General features: G+C 37.4%; 1 protein-coding gene across 2 annotated transcripts; it reads right to left on the bottom strand.

The window, feature by feature from the left end:
- Nucleotides 1-769: 769 nt before the first annotated feature.
- LOC107878524 (transcription factor GTE6) lies at nucleotides 770-22,877 on the bottom strand. 2 transcript variants are annotated; one of them, XM_016725546.2, is made up of 9 exons: nucleotides 22,543-22,877; nucleotides 22,284-22,400; nucleotides 19,159-19,374; nucleotides 18,985-19,062; nucleotides 18,104-18,328; nucleotides 17,865-17,963; nucleotides 17,649-17,734; nucleotides 1,344-1,494; nucleotides 770-1,254 (listed from the first exon to the last, which is right to left on the bottom strand). In XM_016725546.2, the coding sequence occupies exons 2-9, from the start codon at nucleotides 22,398-22,400 to the stop codon at nucleotides 1,048-1,050; spliced, it is 1,179 nt and encodes a 392-aa protein (XP_016581032.1). In that variant the 5' UTR covers nucleotides 22,543-22,877; the 3' UTR covers nucleotides 770-1,047. The 2 variants fall into 2 exon arrangements, with proteins under 2 accessions (XP_016581032.1, XP_016581033.1); XM_016725547.2 differs by having other exon boundaries at nucleotides 17,676-17,734.
- Between the last annotated feature and the right edge of the window lie 241 nt (nucleotides 22,878-23,118).

Genomic DNA, 23,118 nt, shown 5'->3' with positions numbered 1-23,118 from the left:
GACAAGATATGAAAGTGAGGTTGCAATGGTTCGGGCATGTGATGAGAAGAGGCACAAATGTTTCAGTACGGAGGTGTAAGAGGCTGGCTATGGATAGTTTTAGGCGGGGTAGAGGCAAGCCTAAGAAGTATTGGAGGGAGGTGATTAGACATGACATGAAAAAGGTACAACTTACGGAGGACATGAGAACGTAGATTAGGGTAGAGGGTTAGTGGGTAAGAGTAGATCTATTGTGTATTTGTGATATCTATGTTTTTCGAATACATATTTTCTAGTATTACCTTGTGATGTCTTGTTCCTGTTATTATCCTTTACTATCTGTTATTATAGTATTACCTTGTGATTGCATGCTTTTATGTGTCTTGTTTGTTATATCGAAAAGAGCCTCTCTACTTCATCTGAGGTATTGGGATGGACTGCGTACACTTTACCCTCCTCAGACCCCACTTAACGAAAATACACTGGATATATTTTTTATTATAATAATAATAATAATAATATTAATAATAATAATAATAGTAATAACAACAAATATTCCTTTTCAATAATGTAACTAATTTAACATGAAAAAGATTTAAAATATACTGAAAACACCATTTACTTGTTTTAAATCGAATCCTTATATCTCTTTTGTATTTGCTAATTCTCCTCTATACTTCATTCATCATAAATAAAGTACTTTAAAAGTTATCCAATTATGTGACAAAAAAACTTTAATAATCATAAAGACTTACCAAACAAGACATAATCAACGTGTGACAATTGATTATGCAATAAAAAATTTGATTTAAGTTTATATCTTTTCTAATATTAAACTTGTATTCTTACATCAAGGCCGGGCCTTATGCAACTAGTGTGTGTATATAGAGAGAGAGAGAGATGGAGAAGTTTGAAAAAAAAGGATCACAAATTGAATTGAAAATACTATAAAAGTGAGCTTAGTGGGAAAAAAAATGTCTCATTCGCGACTAGACAAACAAAACTTTTCTCCTGATGATGATACCCAAGAACTGCACATCTAACCTGCAGCCCATTTCTTAAACAAATTCATTTAGAGGGCTTTTTGTTTCGCTTCTTGGCATTCTTCACAAGAGCATCACAAATCTCCCTTTTTCTTTTGGAGGCAGCACTAATATTAGGACTAGTAGCAGCAACATTGGCTGAGTTACTGGTGTCACATTTGCTTGCACTCTTGCCCCCAACTTCTAATGTATCCTTGATGAAGAATTTTAGCCTCCACAATGTCAATTCGCTCTACAGAAACCACGAAACAAGTAATAAGAATTTGCAAGTCATAAAAAATGTTGAATAGGGAAGATGCATGTTTTAAGTCTTATGATAACCTGAGCATCAATGTCAAGTTCCACCTCTTCTGCTGAAGCAGGAAATAGTGGGTTATTTTGTGCTACTATCTCCAGTGCCTTACTAAGACCATCAGGAGATAACTTCGTGAGAGCTATACCTAGATTCCTCTTCTCCTCTATTGATATTTTCCTGAGGTAATAATTTCAGAATTAGCATTGGCGCCACACAGAAACAAGAATCAGATTAAGTTTACAGTAGAAGGGATTCAGAAAAAGGTTTAAGCACGTAGAGAGACTCCTGATGAATGGTGTCTAAAGATGAAGTTTTCTTCTTTTAGTCCGGAGGTTATGTACAACAAATATCCAGCAAGAAGTCAGAGCGACGGTGTTATGATCTTAATAATAGTCGACCAACTGTAGTTGTTTAGATTCGAAGTCGGGAATAGAAAACAAACAGAAATACGCGAGATTGAGAATAAATAACTGAGATCACTTCAGTTTAAATGAGGCGCAAGGGTCGTGATGGTGCCACGTGGAAAGGTGGTTATATACACACATCAGAGAAGAAAAAGAGGGTAACTGAATTTTGGGTACATTTCTTTCTTGCCTCTTTCACTTTCTTCTCTGAATTTCTTTCCCTCTCTTTTCTCCTCTTAGATCTCTTTCTAAATTCTCTCATTTCATTCTACGGGTTTCGCGGCTATGGCGAATCATTCAATTAGTTTCCAATTCCTTGTTTTAAAGTTTCATTTGTCTGTTTATCAGAAAATTCCCAAAATAGTATTGTGTCGTTAATTTCTGCAAATTCCATTTTAGATCTCAGTTGAGATCATAACAGACGGATAAGTTGGTAAGACCAACCCAATGCCTATTAAAAATAGATGCAGGAACATTTCTACTGAATAAGAAATTGTTAGCGGAAAAGTGAATTTAAATCTACATTCAAATTAAAAGAGAGGTGCACTTTTTACCAGAGAATTAAGTGTAGAATTGGTTTCACATATGAAACAGCACTCGAAGATAAAAAGAAAAAATCATTAGACTGCCATCTCAACTTAGCCATTCAAGCTGTTGACCAGCTAATTCTGTTACGAGCGCAAAACTGTCTATAGGAAGTTTCAGAACCAACAGAAACATATCCAAGTTGACTGAGAAGAACTCTACCCGTGCAACAGAAAAAGTCACTTGGCAGCCCAAGAAAAGTAACCTAAACCCAATTGAATAAATTAAATACCAATTTATCATTTTCAGCTTAATCGAGATTCAAATAATTGTTGCATTTCACATCTCCCAGGAAGTTTCCATGAAAGTACCAGTAGATCAACACAGCAAAAAGGAATCAGCACTAGAGAAGCCCCGGTGTCAAAGGATCCATTTAGATGCTGCAATGGAAACAAAGGCCATGCTTGCCTTGGACGTGGCCACGCATAACAAGCTGGCGAAGATTGTGTATGCTCGAAATCAGTGAGGAATGCAATTTTCAAAAACTTACTGGAACAGAGAAACGAGAGTATTTATAGGGTTAGCTATGTCATGGGGACTGAATTGCATAACATCCACTTCTGTTCGTCCTATATTTGCATATCCCACAAAAAATCAAGATTTCTAATAAAGTTCCAATTTGGTTCCTCCAGATTATAAGCAACTTGGTCCACTAAATAGCAAACAGTTCTTGGCGATCACATTTCACTATTACTGAAATATCAGGGAAAAATAAACATATTTTCAAAATGACACAGGTACGGTTCTTATTGGTTTCCAAGTTTGAGAAGATCTCATGTTCTAATGCAAGAAGGGCACTTACTACTCCCAATAGAGTTCTATAACAAATTGTATCCTGGATCTTCAGCCGAAAGACTTTTACCAAGACTTTCATTCTGAATGATGATCTCTGGCACATTAAGGTATTGAGAACTATGGCTGGCTCAAGAGACTCTTATCTGAAATATAAGATCGTGTTTATTTCCGGAAATATTGTTCCAGTATGCACCTGAGAGCTCATTCTCAGTGCTACAGAATGGGACTGCGTAGAGGATAAATTTCCCCTAGCATTTTTATAATTGCAGCAAAACACAAACCAGTTTCCCAGACTAATCTTGATACACGGCCAACCACAAAACACAAGACAACAAGAAGATTACTATCACTGGAAGCAACAACTAGGCCGAGACCAAGATAACAAAACAACAATATGTAAAGATGGATACACAACTTGACATAAAGATACACAAGCACTAAGAACTATGGAATGTTTCAAACTCCAAAACCCCTAAAACCTATGTAAATAACACCAAATTCTTACTTTGAACCCAAGAGGGACTCGGTTCGCCTCAAGAACCCAAGTTTCTAGCCAATGAACAACACAAGTGAAAAACCCCACTTGTGAAACCTAGTTACGGGTGGTCGATTCTCCAAGAGAGAAATTGTGTGTTTCAAAATATTACAACCCGAGAAATGAATTAACTAGCTAAAATAAGACTAAAGAAGTCCTACTTAATAGTCTATTACAAAAATGAGATGGAAATGACCACTACACCCTTAATGAAGGGACGGGTTTAGAGTGCACAAAGGGGATGACCTTGGAGTGTTTTAAGACACTAAGGCATTTCTTCACACTTCAACACATGCACTCCCTTAGATGAACTTGAGACACACACACACATCCATCTTCATGCACATGCCCTTGAAGACTTTGTAATTTCCGAGTTTGGCTTCTTGTGAATGGTCTTGAGCCCTTGGCACCCATATCATCCTCTCCATCTTGAAAGGAATTTGACCTCAAATTTATGGCTTCATCATCCTCAATGGCGTCAATAAGTGAGAGGTCACACACATTGAACGTGTTATGCACTTAGTATTCAGGAGCGAGGTCGATCTTGTATGCATTATCATTGATCCTTTCAAGCACTTGAAAATGACCATCACCTCTTGGCATCAACTTGGCCTTCCTTTGTGTTGGAAATCAATCCTTCCTAAGGTGCACCCATACCCAATCTCCCGGTGCAAGCACAAGCCTTCTTCTTCCCTTGTTGGCCCTCTTAGCAACTTTTGGTTTTTCTTTTCTAGGCGGACCCGTACCTTCTTATGCAACCTTAGACAAAAGGGTTGGATCTAAAGGGGTAAGGGGGTTGAGGTCGTATACACTCTCAAAAGGAGTCATATCGGTAGTCGAATGAATAACACAATTATAAGCAAACTCGACTAGGGGTAGATGTTCCTCCCAAGAAGTCACCTTACATTTAACCATGGATCGTAGCACAGAACCCAAGGTCCTATTTACAACTTCTATTTGGCCATCGATTTGTGGGTGGCAAGAGGTTGAGAATAACAACTTCGTACCAAGCCTACCCCACATCGACTTCCAAAAGTGACTATGGAACTTGGAGTCCCTATCACAAACAATGGTTCGAGGAATCCCATGCAACTTAACAACATGTTCAACAAACAACGAAGCGACACTAGTTGCATCCTCACACTTAGAACACGGTATGAAATGTGTCATCTTTGAAAATCGGTCAACCACTACAAAAATGCTATCCCTACCTCTCCTTTTCCTTGGCAGCCCCAAAACGAAGTCCATAGATATGTCAAGCCAAGGGCCATGAAGAAGGAGGCGTGATTTGGTACTCCTATAATCCATGCATTGGCCGCAAATCTTAGCAACATCTTTGCGCATCTTAGGCCACTAGAATTGTTCCTCTAAGATCCCGAGGGTCTTTTCAACCCCAAAGTGGCCCATTAAACCGCCATTATGTGCCTCTCTCACAACAATTCTCTCCACGAACTAGAGGGCAAACATAACCTTCTTCCTTTGAACAAATAGCCATCAAACTTGGAATAGGGAGGGGAGACTGAGCAATTTTTCCCTACCCCACTCTTCATATTCACGAAATATAGGAGCAAACGTGCGGTCCTCGGGATACAACATTTTCAGGCTCTCAGATCCCATCAACTTGGAAGACAAGGTAGAAATTAGTACATGTTTCCTCGATAATGCGTCGGCAACCACATTTTTCTATCCCTTTTTGTATTGAATGACATAAGGGAAGGTCTCTAGGAATTCAATCCACTTAGCATGCCGCTTGTTTAGCTTATCTTGGGCACTAAGATGTATCAAGGATTCATGATCCGTTCGGATCACATACTCTTTGGGCCACAAGTAGTGTTGCCAATTACCCAAAGCTCTAATCAAGGCGTATAAATCATAAGCGGAATAGTTTAGAGTTACACCATTGAGCTTTTCACTAAAATAGGTAACAAGTTTAATATCTTGAATTAAGACGACACTTGTTCCTACTTTACTAGCATCACATTCAACTTCAAACATTTTATCAAAGTTGGGCAATTGCAACAAAGGGGTGGAAATAAGCATAGTTTTCAAGGTTTCAAAGGCCTTAGCTTGCTCTTCACCCCACTTGAAAGGTTGGTCCTTTCAGATGACCTTGGTCAAGGGAGCGACGATGATACTAAATCCTTTGACAAAACGTCTATAGAAACTAGCGAACCCATGAAAGCTTCGTACTTCACCAATTTCTTATAGCGTCTATCTTAGATTCATCCACCACGACTCCTCTTGAGTTTACAACAAATCCCAAAAACACAACTTCATTCACACCAAAAGAGCACTTATCAAGATTAGCATTCAACTTTTCCTTTCTAAGGACTTCAAACACACTTTGCAAATGTAAAACATGCTCTTCAAGGGATTTGCTATAAACCAAGATATCAGCAAAATATACCACAACAAACTTTCCAATGAACGGTTTCATCACATGATTCATTAACTGCATGAAAGTATTAGGGGCATTAGTGAGGCCGAATGGCATAACCATCCATTCATAGAGACCAAATTTGGTCTTGAAGGCGGTTCTTCATTCATCACCTGGTTGCATTCTTATTTGGTGATAGCCACTCCTAAGATCAATTTTTGAAAATACACAAGAACCATTCAACTCATCAAGCATATCGTCCAACCGAAGAATAGGGTGACGATATTTTACCATTATCATGTTGATGGCTCGGCAGTCCATACACATGTGCCATGTTCCGTCTTTCTTTGGCACCAACAACACCGGAACCGCACACGGACTCATACTTTCTTTGAAGTCCGGTTACTTCGATAGGCCAGTTTGTTAGGCAATTGTGAACCCGGCACGAAGTCTATTTGATGTTCAATGCCCCGAAGTGGAGGTAACCCTTGAGGCAACTCCTTGGGAAATACATCTTCAAATTCCTACAAAACAAGAGAAATAGAAGGGGGAATAGAAGAAGTATAAGGGTTAGTATCAAAAGCATGGGCTAGGAGAAGCATGGGTGTCGTGTCATCGTACTCCTTGAAGAGACCCTCTTCCTAGCCAACATCACCATAGCTTTCTAACCTTTCGAAGTTGGAACTCCCTCAACTCTCTCACCCTTCACACTCTCGAGTTCCCTTCCATTTTTCCCCTTTTCCTTCAGTTCCCTCATTTGTTGATGAGCTTCACACACTTGTGATGGCGAAAGTGGATAGTGTGAACTTTCGGCCCTTGAATTCAAGATAGTATCGGTTGGTCCTTCCATCATGCTTGAGCCAAGAATTATAACGATTTACAAATGACAAAAGCGCACAAATAACGCTAACACGAAGAAACATACTCAAAACTAATTTACAACCTAGTAGGTGATTACTAGTTTGCCAATTAGTACTAGAATCAACAAAATTGAAACCACTTGAAACAAGGAAAAGAAACTAGGAATTCCAAAAAAAATTTGCCTATGATGACGTGGCAGCCACTTATTGGTCGTTGAAATTGGAAATTTTCTTGTTCCAAAATTGAGTTGTTCAATCTTCAATTGGAAGAGACAGGTTTCGGCTATAGTAGGTAGACAAACGAGACTTTAGGGCTTCCTTTTCAAAATTCAAAGAGCTTTGACCTTCTTGCACTCTTTTGGCAAGAAAACTTTTTTGCAAGCCTCAACTCCTTTCCTTTTTTAGTCAAACTTGAAAAGTGTCCTTACTCCTTTTGGGAGGTGATTAGGCATGACATAGAGCAGCTTCAGCTTACTGAGGACATGACCTTAGATAGAAAGGTGTGGAGGTCGCGGATTAGGGTAAAGGCTAGTGTGAGTGTGTGGGTTGTGGCTAGGTGTTAGAGGAGTTTGAGTGTGGTGGGTGTCTTAGGTATTGTGAGAGTATGTCACTACTAGGTGAGTATCCGTTTTCTTATATTTATTGCGTATTGCTTGTATTTTCTTTTATTTCGGAATTCTCTTATATTTATTGTTATTATTTCTTATTTCTTATTTCTATTTATGTTATCCACCATGTCTCATGTTTCATTACGGTCTTGGTATACTATTCTCATTCTTAAGCCGGGGTCTATCGAAAACAGCCTCTCTACCTCTTCGGAGGTAGTGGTATGGAATGCGTATATTTTACCCTCCCCAGACCTCACTTTGTGGGAATACACTGGGTCTGTTGTTGTTGTTGTTGTACTCCTTTTTGGCAGCAATGTTTTTTGGAAGCCTTTTGTCCTTTTACTTCTTTGGTGATGTCTTGGAAGTGTTTCCAAGACAAACAAGGAGCCACACTCTCTTTCCCTTATTTTAAGATCAACACAACATGAAGAACATCAAGAACAACAACCATAATAGCCTGCCAAAATAATCAAGAACAACTTGAAAATAGCTCAAAATTTGAATTTAGACTCTAGAAGTGTTAGTGAGAAAGGGTCTAACACTAGAAACTACCAGAACACATAAAAATATCCTAAATCTAAGTTCAAACTTTCGGCCAAAGACCAAAAACGGAACAGAATGTTTTCTTTTGGATTTTCAGTTTTCAACACTTTTCTTTTTAGGTTTTCAAGTTACCAAGCCCAAGATTGATTCGGTAGGAATAAAATCAATCCTTGCTTTGATACCAAATGATACACAGCCAACCACAAAACACAAGACAACAAAAAGATTACTATCAATGCAAGCAACTAGGCCGAGACCAAGATAACAAAACAACAATATGTAAAGATGTATACACAACTTGACATAAAGATACAAGCACTAAGAACTATGGAATATTTCAAACTCCAAAACCCCTAACACCTATGTAAATAACACCAAGTTCTTACGTCGAACCCAAGAAGGACTCGGTTCACCTCAAGAACCCAAGTTTCTAGCCAATGAACAACATAAGTGAAAAACCCCACTTGTGAAACCTAGTTACGGGTGGTCGATTCTCCAAGAGAGGAATTGTGTGTTTCAAAATATTACAAACCGAGAAATGAACTAACTAGCTAAAATAAGACTAAAAAAGTCCTACTTATAGTCTATTACAAAAATGAGATGGAAATGACCACTACACCCTTAATGAAGGGGCAGGTTTGGAGTGCACAAAGGGACGACCTTAGAGTGTTTTAAGACACTAAGGCATTTCTTCACACTTCAACACATGCACTCCCTTAGATGAACTTGAGACACACACACACATCCATCTTCATGAACATGCCCTTGAAGACTTTGTAATTTCCGAGTTTGGCTTCTTGTGAATGGTCTTGAGCCCTTGGCACCCATATCATCCTCTCCATCTTGAAAGGAATTTGACCTCAAATTTATGGCTTCATCATCCTCAATGGCGTCAATAAGTGAGAGGTCACACACATTGAACGTGTTATGCACTTAGTATTCAGGAGCGAGGTCGATCTTGTATGCATTATCATTGATCCTTTCAAGCACTTGAAAATGACCATCACCTCTTGGCATCAACTTGGCCTTCCTTTGTGTTGGAAATCAATCCTTCCTAAGGTGCACCCATACCCAATCTCCCGGTGCAAGCACAAGCCTTCTTCTTCCCTTGTTGGCCCTCTTAGCAACTTTTGGTTTTTCTTTTCTAGGCGGACCCGTACCTTCTTATGCAACCTTAGACAAAAGGGTTGGATCTAAAGGGGTAAGGGGGTTGAGGTCGTATACACTCTCAAAAGGAGTCATATCGGTAGTCGAATGAATAACACAATTATAAGCAAACTCGACTAGGGGTAGATGTTCCTCCCAAGAAGTCACCTTACATTTAACCATGGATCGTAGCACAGAACCCAAGGTCCTATTTACAACTTCTATTTGGCCATCGATTTGTGGGTGGCAAGAGGTTGAGAATAACAACTTCGTACCAAGCCTACCCCACATCGACTTCCAAAAGTGACTATGGAACTTGGAGTCCCTATCACAAACAATGGTTCGAGGAATCCCATGCAACTTAACAACATGTTCAACAAACAACGAAGCGACACTAGTTGCATCCTCACACTTAGAACACGGTATGAAATGTGTCATCTTTGAAAATCGGTCAACCACTACAAAAATGCTATCCCTACCTCTCCTTTTCCTTGGCAGCCCCAAAACGAAGTCCATAGATATGTCAAGCCAAGGGCCATGAAGAAGGAGGCGTGATTTGGTACTCCTATAATCCATGCATTGGCCGCAAATCTTAGCAACATCTTTGCGCATCTTAGGCCACTAGAATTGTTCCTCTAAGATCCCGAGGGTCTTTTCAACCCCAAAGTGGCCCATTAAACCGCCATTATGTGCCTCTCTCACAACAATTCTCTCCACGAACTAGAGGGCAAACATAACCTTCTTCCTTTGAACAAATAGCCATCAAACTTGGAATAGGGAGGGGAGACTGAGCAATTTTTCCCTACCCCACTCTTCATATTCACGAAATATAGGAGCAAACGTGCGGTCCTCGGGATACAACATTTTCAGGCTCTCAGATCCCATCAACTTGGAAGACAAGGTAGAAATTAGTACATGTTTCCTCGATAATGCGTCGGCAACCACATTTTTCTATCCCTTTTTGTATTGAATGACATAAGGGAAGGTCTCTAGGAATTCAATCCACTTAGCATGCCGCTTGTTTAGCTTATCTTGGGCACTAAGATGTATCAAGGATTCATGATCCGTTCGGATCACATACTCTTTGGGCCACAAGTAGTGTTGCCAATTACCCAAAGCTCTAATCAAGGCGTATAAATCATAAGCGGAATAGTTTAGAGTTACACCATTGAGCTTTTCACTAAAATAGGTAACAAGTTTAATATCTTGAATTAAGACGACACTTGTTCCTACTTTACTAGCATCACATTCAACTTCAAACATTTTATCAAAGTTGGGCAATTGCAACAAAGGGGTGGAAATAAGCATAGTTTTCAAGGTTTCAAAGGCCTTAGCTTGCTCTTCACCCCACTTGAAAGGTTGGTCCTTTCAGATGACCTTGGTCAAGGGAGCGACGATGATACTAAATCCTTTGACAAAACGTCTATAGAAACTAGCGAACCCATGAAAGCTTCGTACTTCACCAATTTCTTATAGCGTCTATCTTAGATTCATCCACTACGACTTCTCTTGAGTTTACAACAAATCCCAAAAACACAACTTCATTCACACCAAAAGAGCACTTATCAAGATTAGCATACAACTTTTCCTTTCTAAGGACTTCAAACACACTTTGCAAATGTAAAACATGCTCTTCAAGGGATTTGCTATAAACCAAGATATCAGCAAAATATACCACAACAAACTTTCCAATGAACGATTTCATCACATGATTCATTAACTGCATGAAAGTATTAGGGGCATTAGTGAGGCCGAATGGCATAACCATCCATTCATAGAGACCAAATTTGGTCTTGAAGGCGGTTCTTCATTCATCACCTGGTTGCATTCTTATTTGGTGATAGCCACTCCTAAGATCAATTTTTGAAAATACACAAGAACCATTCAACTCATCAAGCATATCGTCCAACCGAAGAATAGGGTGACGATATTTTACCATTATCATGTTGATGGCTCGGCAGTCCATACACATGTGCCATGTTCCGTCTTTCTTTGGCACCAACAACACCGGAACCGCACACGGACTCATACTTTCTTTGAAGTCCGGTTACTTCGATAGGCCAGTTTGTTAGGCAATTGTGAACCCGGCACGAAGTCTATTTGATGTTCAATGCCCCGAAGTGGAGGTAACCCTTGAGGCAACTCCTTGGGAAATACATCTTCAAATTCCTACAAAACAAGAGAAATAGAAGGGGGAATAGAAGAAGTATAAGGGTTAGTATCAAAAGCATGGGCTAGGAGAAGCATGGGTGTCGTGTCATCGTACTCCTTGAAGAGACCCTCTTCCTAGCCAACATCACCATAGCTTTCTAACCTTTCGAAGTTGGAACTCCCTCAACTCTCTCACCCTTCACACTCTCGAGTTCCCTTCCATTTTTCCCCTTTTCCTTCAGTTCCCTCATTTGTTGATGAGCTTCACACACTTGTGATGGCGAAAGTGGATAGTGTGAACTTTCGGCCCTTGAATTCAAGATAGTATCGGTTGGTCCTTCCATCATGCTTGAGCCAAGAATTATAACGATTTACAAATGACAAAAGCGCACAAATAACGCTAACACGAAGAAACATACTCAAAACTAATTTACAACCTAGTAGGTGATTACTAGTTTGCCAATTAGTACTAGAATCAACAAAATTGAAACCACTTGAAACAAGGAAAAGAAACTAGGAATTCCAAAAAAAATTTGCCTATGATGACGTGGCAGCCACTTATTGGTCGTTGAAATTGGAAATTTTCTTGTTCCAAAATTGAGTTGTTCAATCTTCAATTGGAAGAGACAGGTTTCGGCTATAGTAGGTAGACAAACGAGACTTTAGGGCTTCCTTTTCAAAATTCAAAGAGCTTTGACCTTCTTGCACTCTTTTGGCAAGAAAACTTTTTTGCAAGCCTCAACTCCTTTCCTTTTTTAGTCAAACTTGAAAAGTGTCCTTACTCCTTTTGGGAGGTGATTAGGCATGACATAGAGCAGCTTCAGCTTACTGAGGACATGACCTTAGATAGAAAGGTGTGGAGGTCGCGGATTAGGGTAAAGGCTAGTGTGAGTGTGTGGGTTGTGGCTAGGTGTTAGAGGAGTTTGAGTGTGGTGGGTGTCTTAGGTATTGTGAGAGTATGTCACTACTAGGTGAGTATCCGTTTTCTTATATTTATTGCGTATTGCTTGTATTTTCTTTTATTTCGGAATTCTCTTATATTTATTGTTATTATTTCTTACTTCTTATTTTTATTTATGTTATCCACCATGTCTCATGTTTCATTACGGTCTTGGTATACTATTCTCATTCTTAAGCCGGGGTCTATCGAAAACAGCCTCTCTACCTCTTCGGAGGTAGTGGTATGGAATGCGTATATTTTACCCTCCCCAGACCTCACTTTGTGGGAATACACTGGGTCTGTTGTTGTTGTTGTTGTACTCCTTTTTGGCAGCAATGTTTTTTGGAAGCCTTTTGTCCTTTTACTTCTTTGGTGATGTCTTGGAAGTGTTTCCAAGACAAACAAGGAGCCACACTCTCTTTCCCTTATTTTAAGATCAACACAAAATGAAGAACATCAAGAACAACAACCACAATAGCCTGCCAAAATAATCAAGAACAACTTGAAAATAGCTCAAAATTTGAATTTAGACTCTAGAAGTGTTAGTGAGAAAGGGTCTAACACTAGAAACTACCAGAACACATAAAAATATCCTAAATCTAAGTTCAAACTTTCGGCCAAAGACCAAAAACGGAACAGAATGTTTTCTTTTGGATTTTCAGTTTTCAACACTTTTCTTTTTAGGTTTTCAAGTTACCAAGCCCAAGATTGATTCGGTAGGAATAAAATCAATCCTTGCTTTGATACCAAATGATACACAGCCAACCACAAAACACAAGACAACAAAAAGATTACTATCAATGCAAGCAACTAGGCCGAGACCAAGATAACAAAACAACAATATGTAAAGATGTATACACAACTTGACATAAAGATACAAGCACTAAGAACTATGGAATATTTCAAACTCCAAAACCCCTAACACCTATGTAAATAACACCAAGTTCTTACGTCGAACCCAAGAAGGACTCGGTTCACCTCAAGAACCCAAGCTTCTAGCCAATGAACAACACAAGTGAAAAACCCCACTTGTGAAACCTAGTTACGGGTGGTCGATTCTCCAAGAGAGGAATTGTGTGTTTCAAAATATTACAAACCGAGAAATGAACTAACTAGCTAAAATAAGACTAAAAAAGTCCTACTTATAGTCTATTACAAAAATGAGATGGAAATGACCACTACACCCTTAATGAAGGGGCAGGTTTGGAGTGCACAAAGGGACGACCTTAGAGTGTTTTAAGACACTAAGGCATTTCTTCACACTTCAACACATGCACTCCCTTAGATGAACTTGAGACACACACACACATCCATCTTCATGAACATGCCTTGAAGACTCTGTAATTTCCGAGCTTGGCTTCTTGTGAATGGTCTTGAGCCCTTGGCACCCGTATCAAATCTCCATCACAACCTCGCCCAAATTAGCTTTAGCAATAAATATTAGATGCAGCCTTGTATTCATGTAACTCATCTACTTTCAATGATGAGGTTACTCCACATTTGTCTTCATATAACTTTACTAAACTATATCTATAATCTATAATCTATAATATATTAAATGTGTGAATGACCTTAGAAATGTTGTTTGAACTTTGTCTTTCATTAAAAGTCTTTGCTTTAGACAAAATTATCTTTTCACTATTTTTTTCTAATAAACCTTCACATGTTAGAAGTCATTAGAATTAATGACAACTAATACTTTTTTCATTAGTTTAAAAATTCTAAATCAACTAAATTTGATTTTAAGAAGATCTGAAAAATCTAGAAAAAATATAAAAGTGCTAGAATAAGAAAAATTCAAGAAGTATCAAATTTTTAAAAGTTTTAAGTACGTCATAAGTATGTAATTAATGATTTTGTAAAAATTTGACTTTAAAACAAGGAAAGATTTTAAATATTGAAAAAAATAATCGTACCAAAAATATGATTCAAATTAATGCGTCTCTCTTAGCTTCTGGCAGCAAGGGAAAGAGGTATTGCATGAGAAACACAAAAGTGATGATCGACCACCCACTTGAAACTTTTGGTGGTAAAATATATATGTGCTTCCACTAAAATATATGTTTATATTAACATTTTTAATTAAAATGTGAAGGATCTTTGAAAAGTTTGTTAAACATTTTACACTTTACTAGAATCTTCGCAATATATAAAATTATTTAATTTTAAATAATCAAATGTTACACATGCTAGACACGTGTGGTTAAACTAGTATATAGAAGAGGCTTGAACCACCCGCAGTTGTCTTGCCAGCTTACCCAACCAGAGGGTAATCTGGTCATTTCCATTAATTTCTGTGGGCGTGGAAGATAACTCTATAAATGCCCCAGAATGAAGCAACACTACTAGCCTAAAAATGATTTACTGTCGTTGTGATACAAATATTCAGATAATTTTACTGATTTACCCCTTCTCTTACATCATTAATCATTACCACTAGGGGTGTACATAGGTCGGGTAGGTTTTTTTATTGACAAAAAAAAAAACAATTATGTTTATTAAAACTATAAACCAAATCAAACCAACATAAAATCAGTTTTTTTGGTTTAGGTTTTAGTCGGTTCTTTTGATTTTTTCAATTTTTTGGGGTTTTCTCGTTTTTTTTAATAATCTTTATTTTTTACAATTATATTGTGATTAAAGACTAGATCAAGTATGTTTTCACTCATGTGCTAATGAAAACCACAATTATGAAAAATTGAGGAACAAAATACTCTTTTGAAACTAAAAAATAAGATGAAGAGTGAAAAATTTAGGTTTTAAGTTTATATTGGATTTTGGATCATTTTATTAACAATTAATGGACAAATATTACAACTTAAAGCCCCAAATATGAATATATATATATATATATATATATATATATATATATACACACATTATATACACCCCCTCAATCCTTTGTGAATGAATTTTTATAATATATGTGGTCGACTGGATGGTCATTAAACTAATTGTCCTAATGCTTGTTCCACATCCCCTAGCCCCTATTATGATTCTCCTGTTGTTTGTAATGCTGACATGAGTAATGAAGTGGAATATGAGAAATGTCATGCTCAGGCGAGCACAATGCACTGATGCAGGTGCAGACTGAGGAAAGCAGGAGGGCTCAAGAAAGGTTTAAGGCCAAACTCTCAGATGTGTATTTTAAATGATGTGTAAGTTACACGCTTAGCTAATTCTTAGGACGACCCTCAAATAAAAGAAGTGAACGAGTTTCCGCAGGAAAGCAGAGATAGTGAGTCAATCTTGGCTCGAAAAACAAGCTCGATGAATTAGATTTGCCCGGTTTCTCCGTTATAGTCTTCTAGACGTGGCAACAGAATTGAGCTCATAAAAGTAGATAAAATTTGGTTCAGATATTTGCCACCTGCAAGCTCACTTGAATAAAAAGGTTGAAGCGTATGATGCCCACCCACCAATTGTTGTGGATACTGGCCAGCTTGCGGAGCCAAAAGATGATTTCTAGCCATTCACTAATCTTCTTTTGGTTAATGCAAATATTGAGGTGTACAAAAGTGAGAATGTCGTAACTAATGCAATTTTGAAGTTAAGGTGTGTTGGAACTCATTCTAAACACTTTCCGACATTGTGTTTGGTAGGCGACATGGAAATCGAGCCTTCCAAGGCAATAGAGAGATGTGCGGATGAGGACAAGGTCTTTATATTCTAAAACTTGCCATGCCAAAAAGACAAAACGACATTCCTCACTAAAGGAACAATGCTTGATTCCTTTAGATTCATACCACCACCCCTTGACCTTACCAGAATATTAGAAAAGAAACTAGGGATCCAATTAATATCCTCAAAGTGGAAGAGAAGTAGTGAACTTCTCGTTCCAGGATTATGGTAGGTTCATGATTGTTGGTGTATGAACTTGAATTGACTTGTTAAGATAGTTATCATCATGCTACGGCTCGCATGAGTACTTACTTTTGAGCTTAATTATTTGTTTGCCTGATCACTACTCAAATATTATCTGCGGATCGTAAATTGGACTCGGGAGGGCGAACTTGTGTGTGTAATAAGAAAAAGTAGGTTTTGGTTGTGAACCTTATAAGAAAGAGGAACGATTCGCTAATATGGATAAGAATATATCCATTAAGCCTTGAACAGTTAATACAACTAATATTTCTCATGCACTTCACTATCGACTGGCGACCATAGGAATATAGGTGTTAGGAACGGCAAGTAGTCTAGAGTTATAGGCAAAAAGCGGAATAAGATATTATCAAACTGCAACTAGTAACCCGATAAAAAATTACAATCACTTCAAGTGATTAATCAACATCTAAGTTGCGCGCACTATTCAATTTCGGTCAGATTCTCCAAAAATACACTACTTTTGGAGAATCCGACATGCACCTGCTGACATTTTTGAAAAGTTCGAGCAACATAAATCAACATGATTGCTAGTGCATCCATAGCCTAGATCAATTATATCTCATTGATTACGTAAAAATCGGTTCCACATTTGGTTAATTGTCCATTAGTTAGCTTATTTCATTTATTATTTTGATAACCTTGGTGTTCGAGCTAGCTTTCGCACACCTCGATACTTGCCACCACTCACCCAACTACAAATGCCACCACTCACCAACTACAAATATCAGATAACTCACCACTCACCAACTACCTCAATTCATTAAATGGAAAGAATCACCTAGTGTTATTTTATCTTTGATGGGATTTAAACCAGAGACCTCAACCCACTTCATTGACCACTAGGTCACTAAGTCACACCCTTGGGTTCTAGCTTATTTTTATTTTTGATTTAGTTAATTCATAAATATATCATTAGGTTTTATTGCTTGAATAAATAATTAGCATTAGTTTAATTTAGTAAATAGTTAATCAGCAAGTTCCTGTGAGTATGATATCTAGACTCTAAATCCAATAGTATTTTTACGACCGCATGCACTTGCGAGTGTGATTGGACGCAACAGCTAGCTCACTTAGTGAACATTCTGTATTCCACAATTGATATGTAGGTTTCAAACCTATTAGTAGAGTGTCACATCTCATTGTGCCCTTTATCCCTTCCCGCCCATAATGTCACTAGGAAAAAGGAAAAAGGAAAATTATACCAAGAACAAATGCATATACAGAAGATAAACAAACTTCAATTGAATCCAGATTGTTGGACCCGTGCATAAGCACAGACATAGGTTATCTAATTTGGAACGTATGGTACAACCATGAGTTGGCTTATGTCAACAAGAAACATTTGACCATATTTTCTTTTAATGGGTTTGCCAGATATTTCAAGACTAATTTTTGAAGCTGTCATTCCCGATAAAACCTCAAACCAAGGGAGAGAGAAGCCAGGAGCCAGCAATCGTAAAAAAGAGAAAACAAATAGAGCAGATAAAATGTAGCAATTATACATTTGAATATCAGTCATACAACCAAACCTGCATCTTCTGACCACCGTCTCTCTGAGTTCCTCAACGTGTGTATCAACTTCATAAAGCTGCAAATAGTTACGTAATTTCAGACTCATAATAGGCAGATCAAGATCCAAATGAGAGACAGAGGACATCATTATGAATTCTCAAAGCTTGTTTGAGGGAATTACAGCTCCATCGTTTTGATCCAAATACCTCATTACACAGATCCCTGGCCATTTTAGCATGAGCAGCCTCCAGAGCAAGCTGCATACTCAGTTGAGCTTCTGCTTCCTCCTCTTCTCGTCTTTTTTCCTGGAATAAATGGAAAGTTTAAGAGATTATTATATAACATTTACAGACAAAAACTTGGAGTATTGAAACACAAGTGTCGTTATATCAAGAAATTATGGGAACCATACCAAAGAAGCAAATTGTCCAAAGTAATGGTTTACCTCCTCATTAACTTTTGGCAGAAGTTGCAACCATTTCTCCTCAAATTTTTCCAGTAAAGTATTTGCCATCAGATGAACATCACTCTGTTCATCATTGTACTTCATTGCATTCTTGAACACCAGCCTAACATCAGCACAAATCTCTCTGACATGCTTATACCCGGCACCATCCATAGCCTCCATTTGGTTCTTTATTGTACTAAAGTCCATGGGCCTGTCAATAATCTGATAGACAAAACCAGTTCAACTGCATAAAATAACCTTGAACAGAAATGTCATTTTAGGAGAGTTATTTCAACGAATTGAATTTTTCACCTAGATGGCAGCAACTTTACCAGTTACACCAAGGCTCACTTTTCTAATTTTCTAATAAAAACAGAGAAAATCATATTAACTACTACTACAGGGTTAGAAATGTTTGTAATTATATACCAAAACGATTTCGTAAATCGTTTTGGTATATAATTACAAACATTTTCTAACCCTGTAGTAGTAGTTCATATTCAGAAATGAATCCAGAAACTCATAGAGATATGTCCAGACTTTGAAACAGGGGGATTAAGTTAGAATTCATATCTTGAGACCTCCGAGAGAACTTTCCCCAATCCCCAGCATTAAATTTCAAAACATTGCCTAGCAGATAGCAGACATATAAAAGTAGAACTAAATAAGAAAATCATATTGTATAGATGATTGGGTAGCTTTCGTAGAAAATCATGTATATTTTTCAGATTTTCTACTTTTTGTATATGGGTAAGTTAATGCTCTTTTGTTAATAATATTCTTACTTCATCCAAAAATAATAAATAAGAAAATCATATTATAGAAAAGAATCAAAAAAGCATTTTAAGTTTCATTAAAGAAAAAGCCAAATGTTTTACCTCATAATAGTCATGCAACCCAAGTCCTTCAACATCAACTGGCTGCATAAAAGGCCAAGCCCATTTGTGTTGAGTGATCTGGCACATCAACAGCAGATATATTCCATTAATATGAGGTCAATCATGAATTCAAAAATTATAAACAAAATTGGAAATGCAAATATTAAGAATTGCCTGGCGCAATATTGTGCCAAACTGGCGCATAAGCTCCTGCATCCTCTTAGCCGCAGCAGCCTCTCTGCGTGATGCTTCCTGTTGTAGCTTCTTAAAGCCAGGAACATGTCTATCCTTAACTTTGTGTTTCCCTGAAGAAGTATTCTTTGAGGTATTTGGTTGTTTTATACTTGTATTCAAGTAGAACTTCTCAACCTCATTCACACTTTGTTCAAGCTGAAAGTTACAGCATCTAGCAGTTAACTCACAGAAAAACTTATGGAAATTGTTTTTATACAGGAAGCAAAAGCAGTTAATGCACCAAGAGGTGACAAAGTTGCAGGGATTTTGAGCTAAACCTAAATTGTAGCAGCAGAGAATGATTCCCGAGGGATAGCACAACTATTATCAGCTAATAACTTTCAGTAGACATGGTTGTCAAAAGGTATGATTTTGATTCATCAAAGTCAAGCTTTGCAATATTGGATGTGATTAGAATTTTGTAAAGACATGATTTCTATCTAAGAACATGAAAGAGGGATTTGATGGGCTAAAACTCCTAGATAAGTCCAATAAATAATATGGACCTGTGACTGTAACTGTAGTCTGGTGCTATCAAACATGACACTAATTTTATCATTCCATCACTTGGGCGGCTTCAACTAAGTGCCTACGAACAAGGAAAAACTAAAACTTTTTTAGTGCTACGATGTCCAAGCCCAACTTATTGTTTACAAAAATATCTCAAATTCTTTAAATTGAAGAGATCAGCTATCAGGGAATTTTTTTTCAACTTTCAACAAGGATGTGCTTCAAAGCCCAACCAAGACATCTACAGAAGATTGGAAAGACAAGAGTACCCATCAAATAACATCACCTATGTAGATGGACAACTGCAAACATATTAAGTACTTGTACATCACCAAGTTCATTAGATTGCAGATGCACAGAAGTGTTGACAGTACTTCCTCGTGAGATCAACCAAAACTTAAAACACACAAGAATCGCTAAAGATGAAAATCAATTAGGATATTATTGGCTTAACATATTTCAAAACCAAATGACATATGAAACGTAACTGAAAACTTGACCTGTTTCCAAAACTATATAGTTCCTTGCATGCTAAAATATTCTAGTTAAGAAAATGATGAGGTTGTAAGTAACCCCAGACTTCCTAAACCACCTGGTTCTTGACTAATTGATGGAGAATAGCATACCTTGCACATCCTTCCTATGCATAATACAAGAAGCACACAGTATCCTAACAATAGACAAAGAAAATGGAGGAAAGAACTAACACGTCTTTTTTTCAACTTGACATATCTAGATTCTGGAAATACAGAAACAGAAAACTAGAGAGAGAATATGAGTTGGGGGCCAAAAATTTCTTGAAGATCATATAAAACTGGAGACAACTGAATAGGAGATGGAAAAGGTCAAAGGAACAGCTGCTGCAGGTTTTAAACAATATAAATTCACTCCATGACTATCAAACAAAATAAGCATCTCGAAGTAATAACTGAATGCAGAATGTGAATTTACTTTCCGAATTCTTTGGAAAGACTGCAGAGGCTATATTAAAGATTAGGCTACCTCCCTTGCAAAACCAAATTGTATTGATTCCTTGAGCTGCTTTTCAACAACTGATGACTAGACCTCATTTGTTTTGCACTTAATGAAAGCCTGTTTCATATTTATTCAGATGTCAGTCTTAAGGAAATACCCCCTGAAAGTTCTTTATCCTAATCTATACTCCCTTTCTCTGAAACAACAGGCAACCGTAATGAGGACTGAGAAAGCATGCAATTTACACCTCAGAAGGGATCTAAATGACTGGGAGATGGAGAGTATTGCTTCTTTTCATGTTACAATGGAAGATTTTAACAACCTGGTAGAGGAAGGGAACAGAATAGAGCGGCAGAAGGATAGCACAGGTAAATTCTTAGTTAGCTCAGCATATGAGGATCTAAATTCAACAGAGACTCAAGAGGATGGCCATGGAAGATGATCTGAGAAGCTAAGATTCCCTATAAAGTAAATTGCTTCACCTGGTTGCTAACTAAAGACGCAGTACTGACCCATGAGAACCTGAACAAGAAGAGATCATCTATGTAGATGTTTTTTGTGTAGAGAACAAAATAAGACTGTCAACCGTCGTTTTTTTACACGGTAAATGGACAGACCAACTGTGGAGAATGTTCATTAGTTTGAGGAAGATTCGTTGGCTGAAACCAAGAAATATAAAAGGTCTTCTCAATTGATGGAACAAGGTGGGGAATGCAACACAGAAAGACAAGAGATGGAAGATTGTCTCTGCGTGTATTTGGTTGATAGTATGGAAAGAAAGGAACAGAAGATGTTTTGAAGACAAGCAGAACAATTTACAGCAAATGAAGATGAACTGCTCAGCTTTGTTTTATTTTTGGTGTAAGCAGAAATTAATAGCTCAAGATAAAGATAAAGATATCTTTGATGCTCCAGCCTACTTATAGAAACAAATGATAGATGCACATGTTGTAGGTTGGAATACTTTTGAAGTGAGGTTACACATTTGTTGTAGCATACTTGTGGATATATAGACAAATGTTACCTTTCTCAAAAAAAAAAAATTGATTTCTCGTATTCTACCAATTTTTAGTTACATTTGATCCTATTGAGTTAGTAGCTTACAGAACCCACATACTATACCAAAACATATGTAATAACTTTTTACTAAATAAAGCATATCCTAAGTCATTTAAGACTGTGATAAAAACAAACACATATAAACAACGTCAAAGGCTCTTCAAACTTACACAACTTTATACATCACAAGTATGATACTCCATCAGTGGATGACCCTGAAAATCTAGCAAATTAGAGAGCTGAGAAGTGGGAACTATACACAGAGTCAAGGCATTACCTACGGCCTACTACTACACCCAAAGAATTCCTTAGCAGGATGTATAATCGTTGACATATGAGGAGAATGGAAAGTCGAGCAACAATCTCTCAGATACTACAAACAACTAACTAAAGAGTAAAAGACACTGAATGAGGATCTGAAATTAAATTTCATATCCTGCACAGAGGATATGAAGAAATAGATAAAATCGAGAATGGCATGAGGTAGAGGTTCTCATTTTTATTCAAGAAAAGATACGTACCTTATCGACTTTCATGACAAGCTCATCAACGCTGCATCTAAAACCATCCGCTTCCGCATCATTAACTCGTGGTACCACATTTTCTAAGTCCAAATTGGATGCATCCACACCTTCCATCTGATAAAGAAACAAACAAATAACAGTTTCTCAAGAATATCACACAACCTATGTTGCTAGCACTCGGTCAAACGATTTCGGACTCGTCGACCAAATTCAAGAAGAAATTTGAGGGGAAACATTGGATAGGCGGGCTACTTACCTGAAAAAATTCCGACCAACGACTACACCGGCGAACTGTAAAGTTACAAAACAGAAACGACGTTGTTGATGTGCCTTGTCGAAGTGCCGATGACCGAAGACGACGACTGGGTAGGAAGAAACAGTACTGTTTCTTGGCGACGGCGTTAGCGTATGTATTTTTCGGCGACGGGCGTTTGACGTATGTACTTCTCGAAGCTGGTCATTATATCGGTTCACTAACCAGCAATTTTGTTTTTAATAAAAATATTTAATATACGTGGTTTTATATTGTGTTTTTGATAAAAAAAAAAAAATTGACTACAGTTATGAGTTATGTTGGTTTACAAGCAACCTAAGTTTACTTCATGTAGATTCTTGTGTTTTTTTATTTTAATATTTTTATGATATAAAAATAATTTATATTAATATTTTTGATAAATAAATGTAAGTTAAAATTTTGAGAAAAAGCTCCTAACATCAATACTATTTCTAATTGAAACGTAAAATTAAAGACAAAAGTAATTAAAAATAATAAACTAACTAAAATAAATAAATTATAATCCTTATGTGTCAAGAAAAATTAAATTAATTTAAA

This window comes from Capsicum annuum, chromosome 7, assembly GCF_002878395.1.
Source record: "Capsicum annuum cultivar UCD-10X-F1 chromosome 7, UCD10Xv1.1, whole genome shotgun sequence".
Taxonomy (NCBI): domain Eukaryota; kingdom Viridiplantae; phylum Streptophyta; class Magnoliopsida; order Solanales; family Solanaceae; genus Capsicum; species Capsicum annuum.
The sequence above is the reverse complement of the archived record's forward strand: the minus strand, read 5'-3'. Positions and strand labels throughout refer to the sequence as shown.

Coding starts and splice junctions, on each gene's coding strand:
- LOC107878524 (XM_016725546.2), bottom strand. CDS start 22,400: ATGGAAGGTGTGGATGCATCCAATTTGGACTTAGAAAATGTGGTACCA. Junction 17,735..17,864: donor CCAGGGATCTGTGTAATGAG/GTATTTGGATCA, acceptor AACTATTTGCAG/CTTTATGAAGTTGATACACA. Junction 1,255..1,343: donor AACTTGACATTGATGCTCAG/GTTATCATAAGA, acceptor TGGTTTCTGTAG/AGCGAATTGACATTGTGGAG.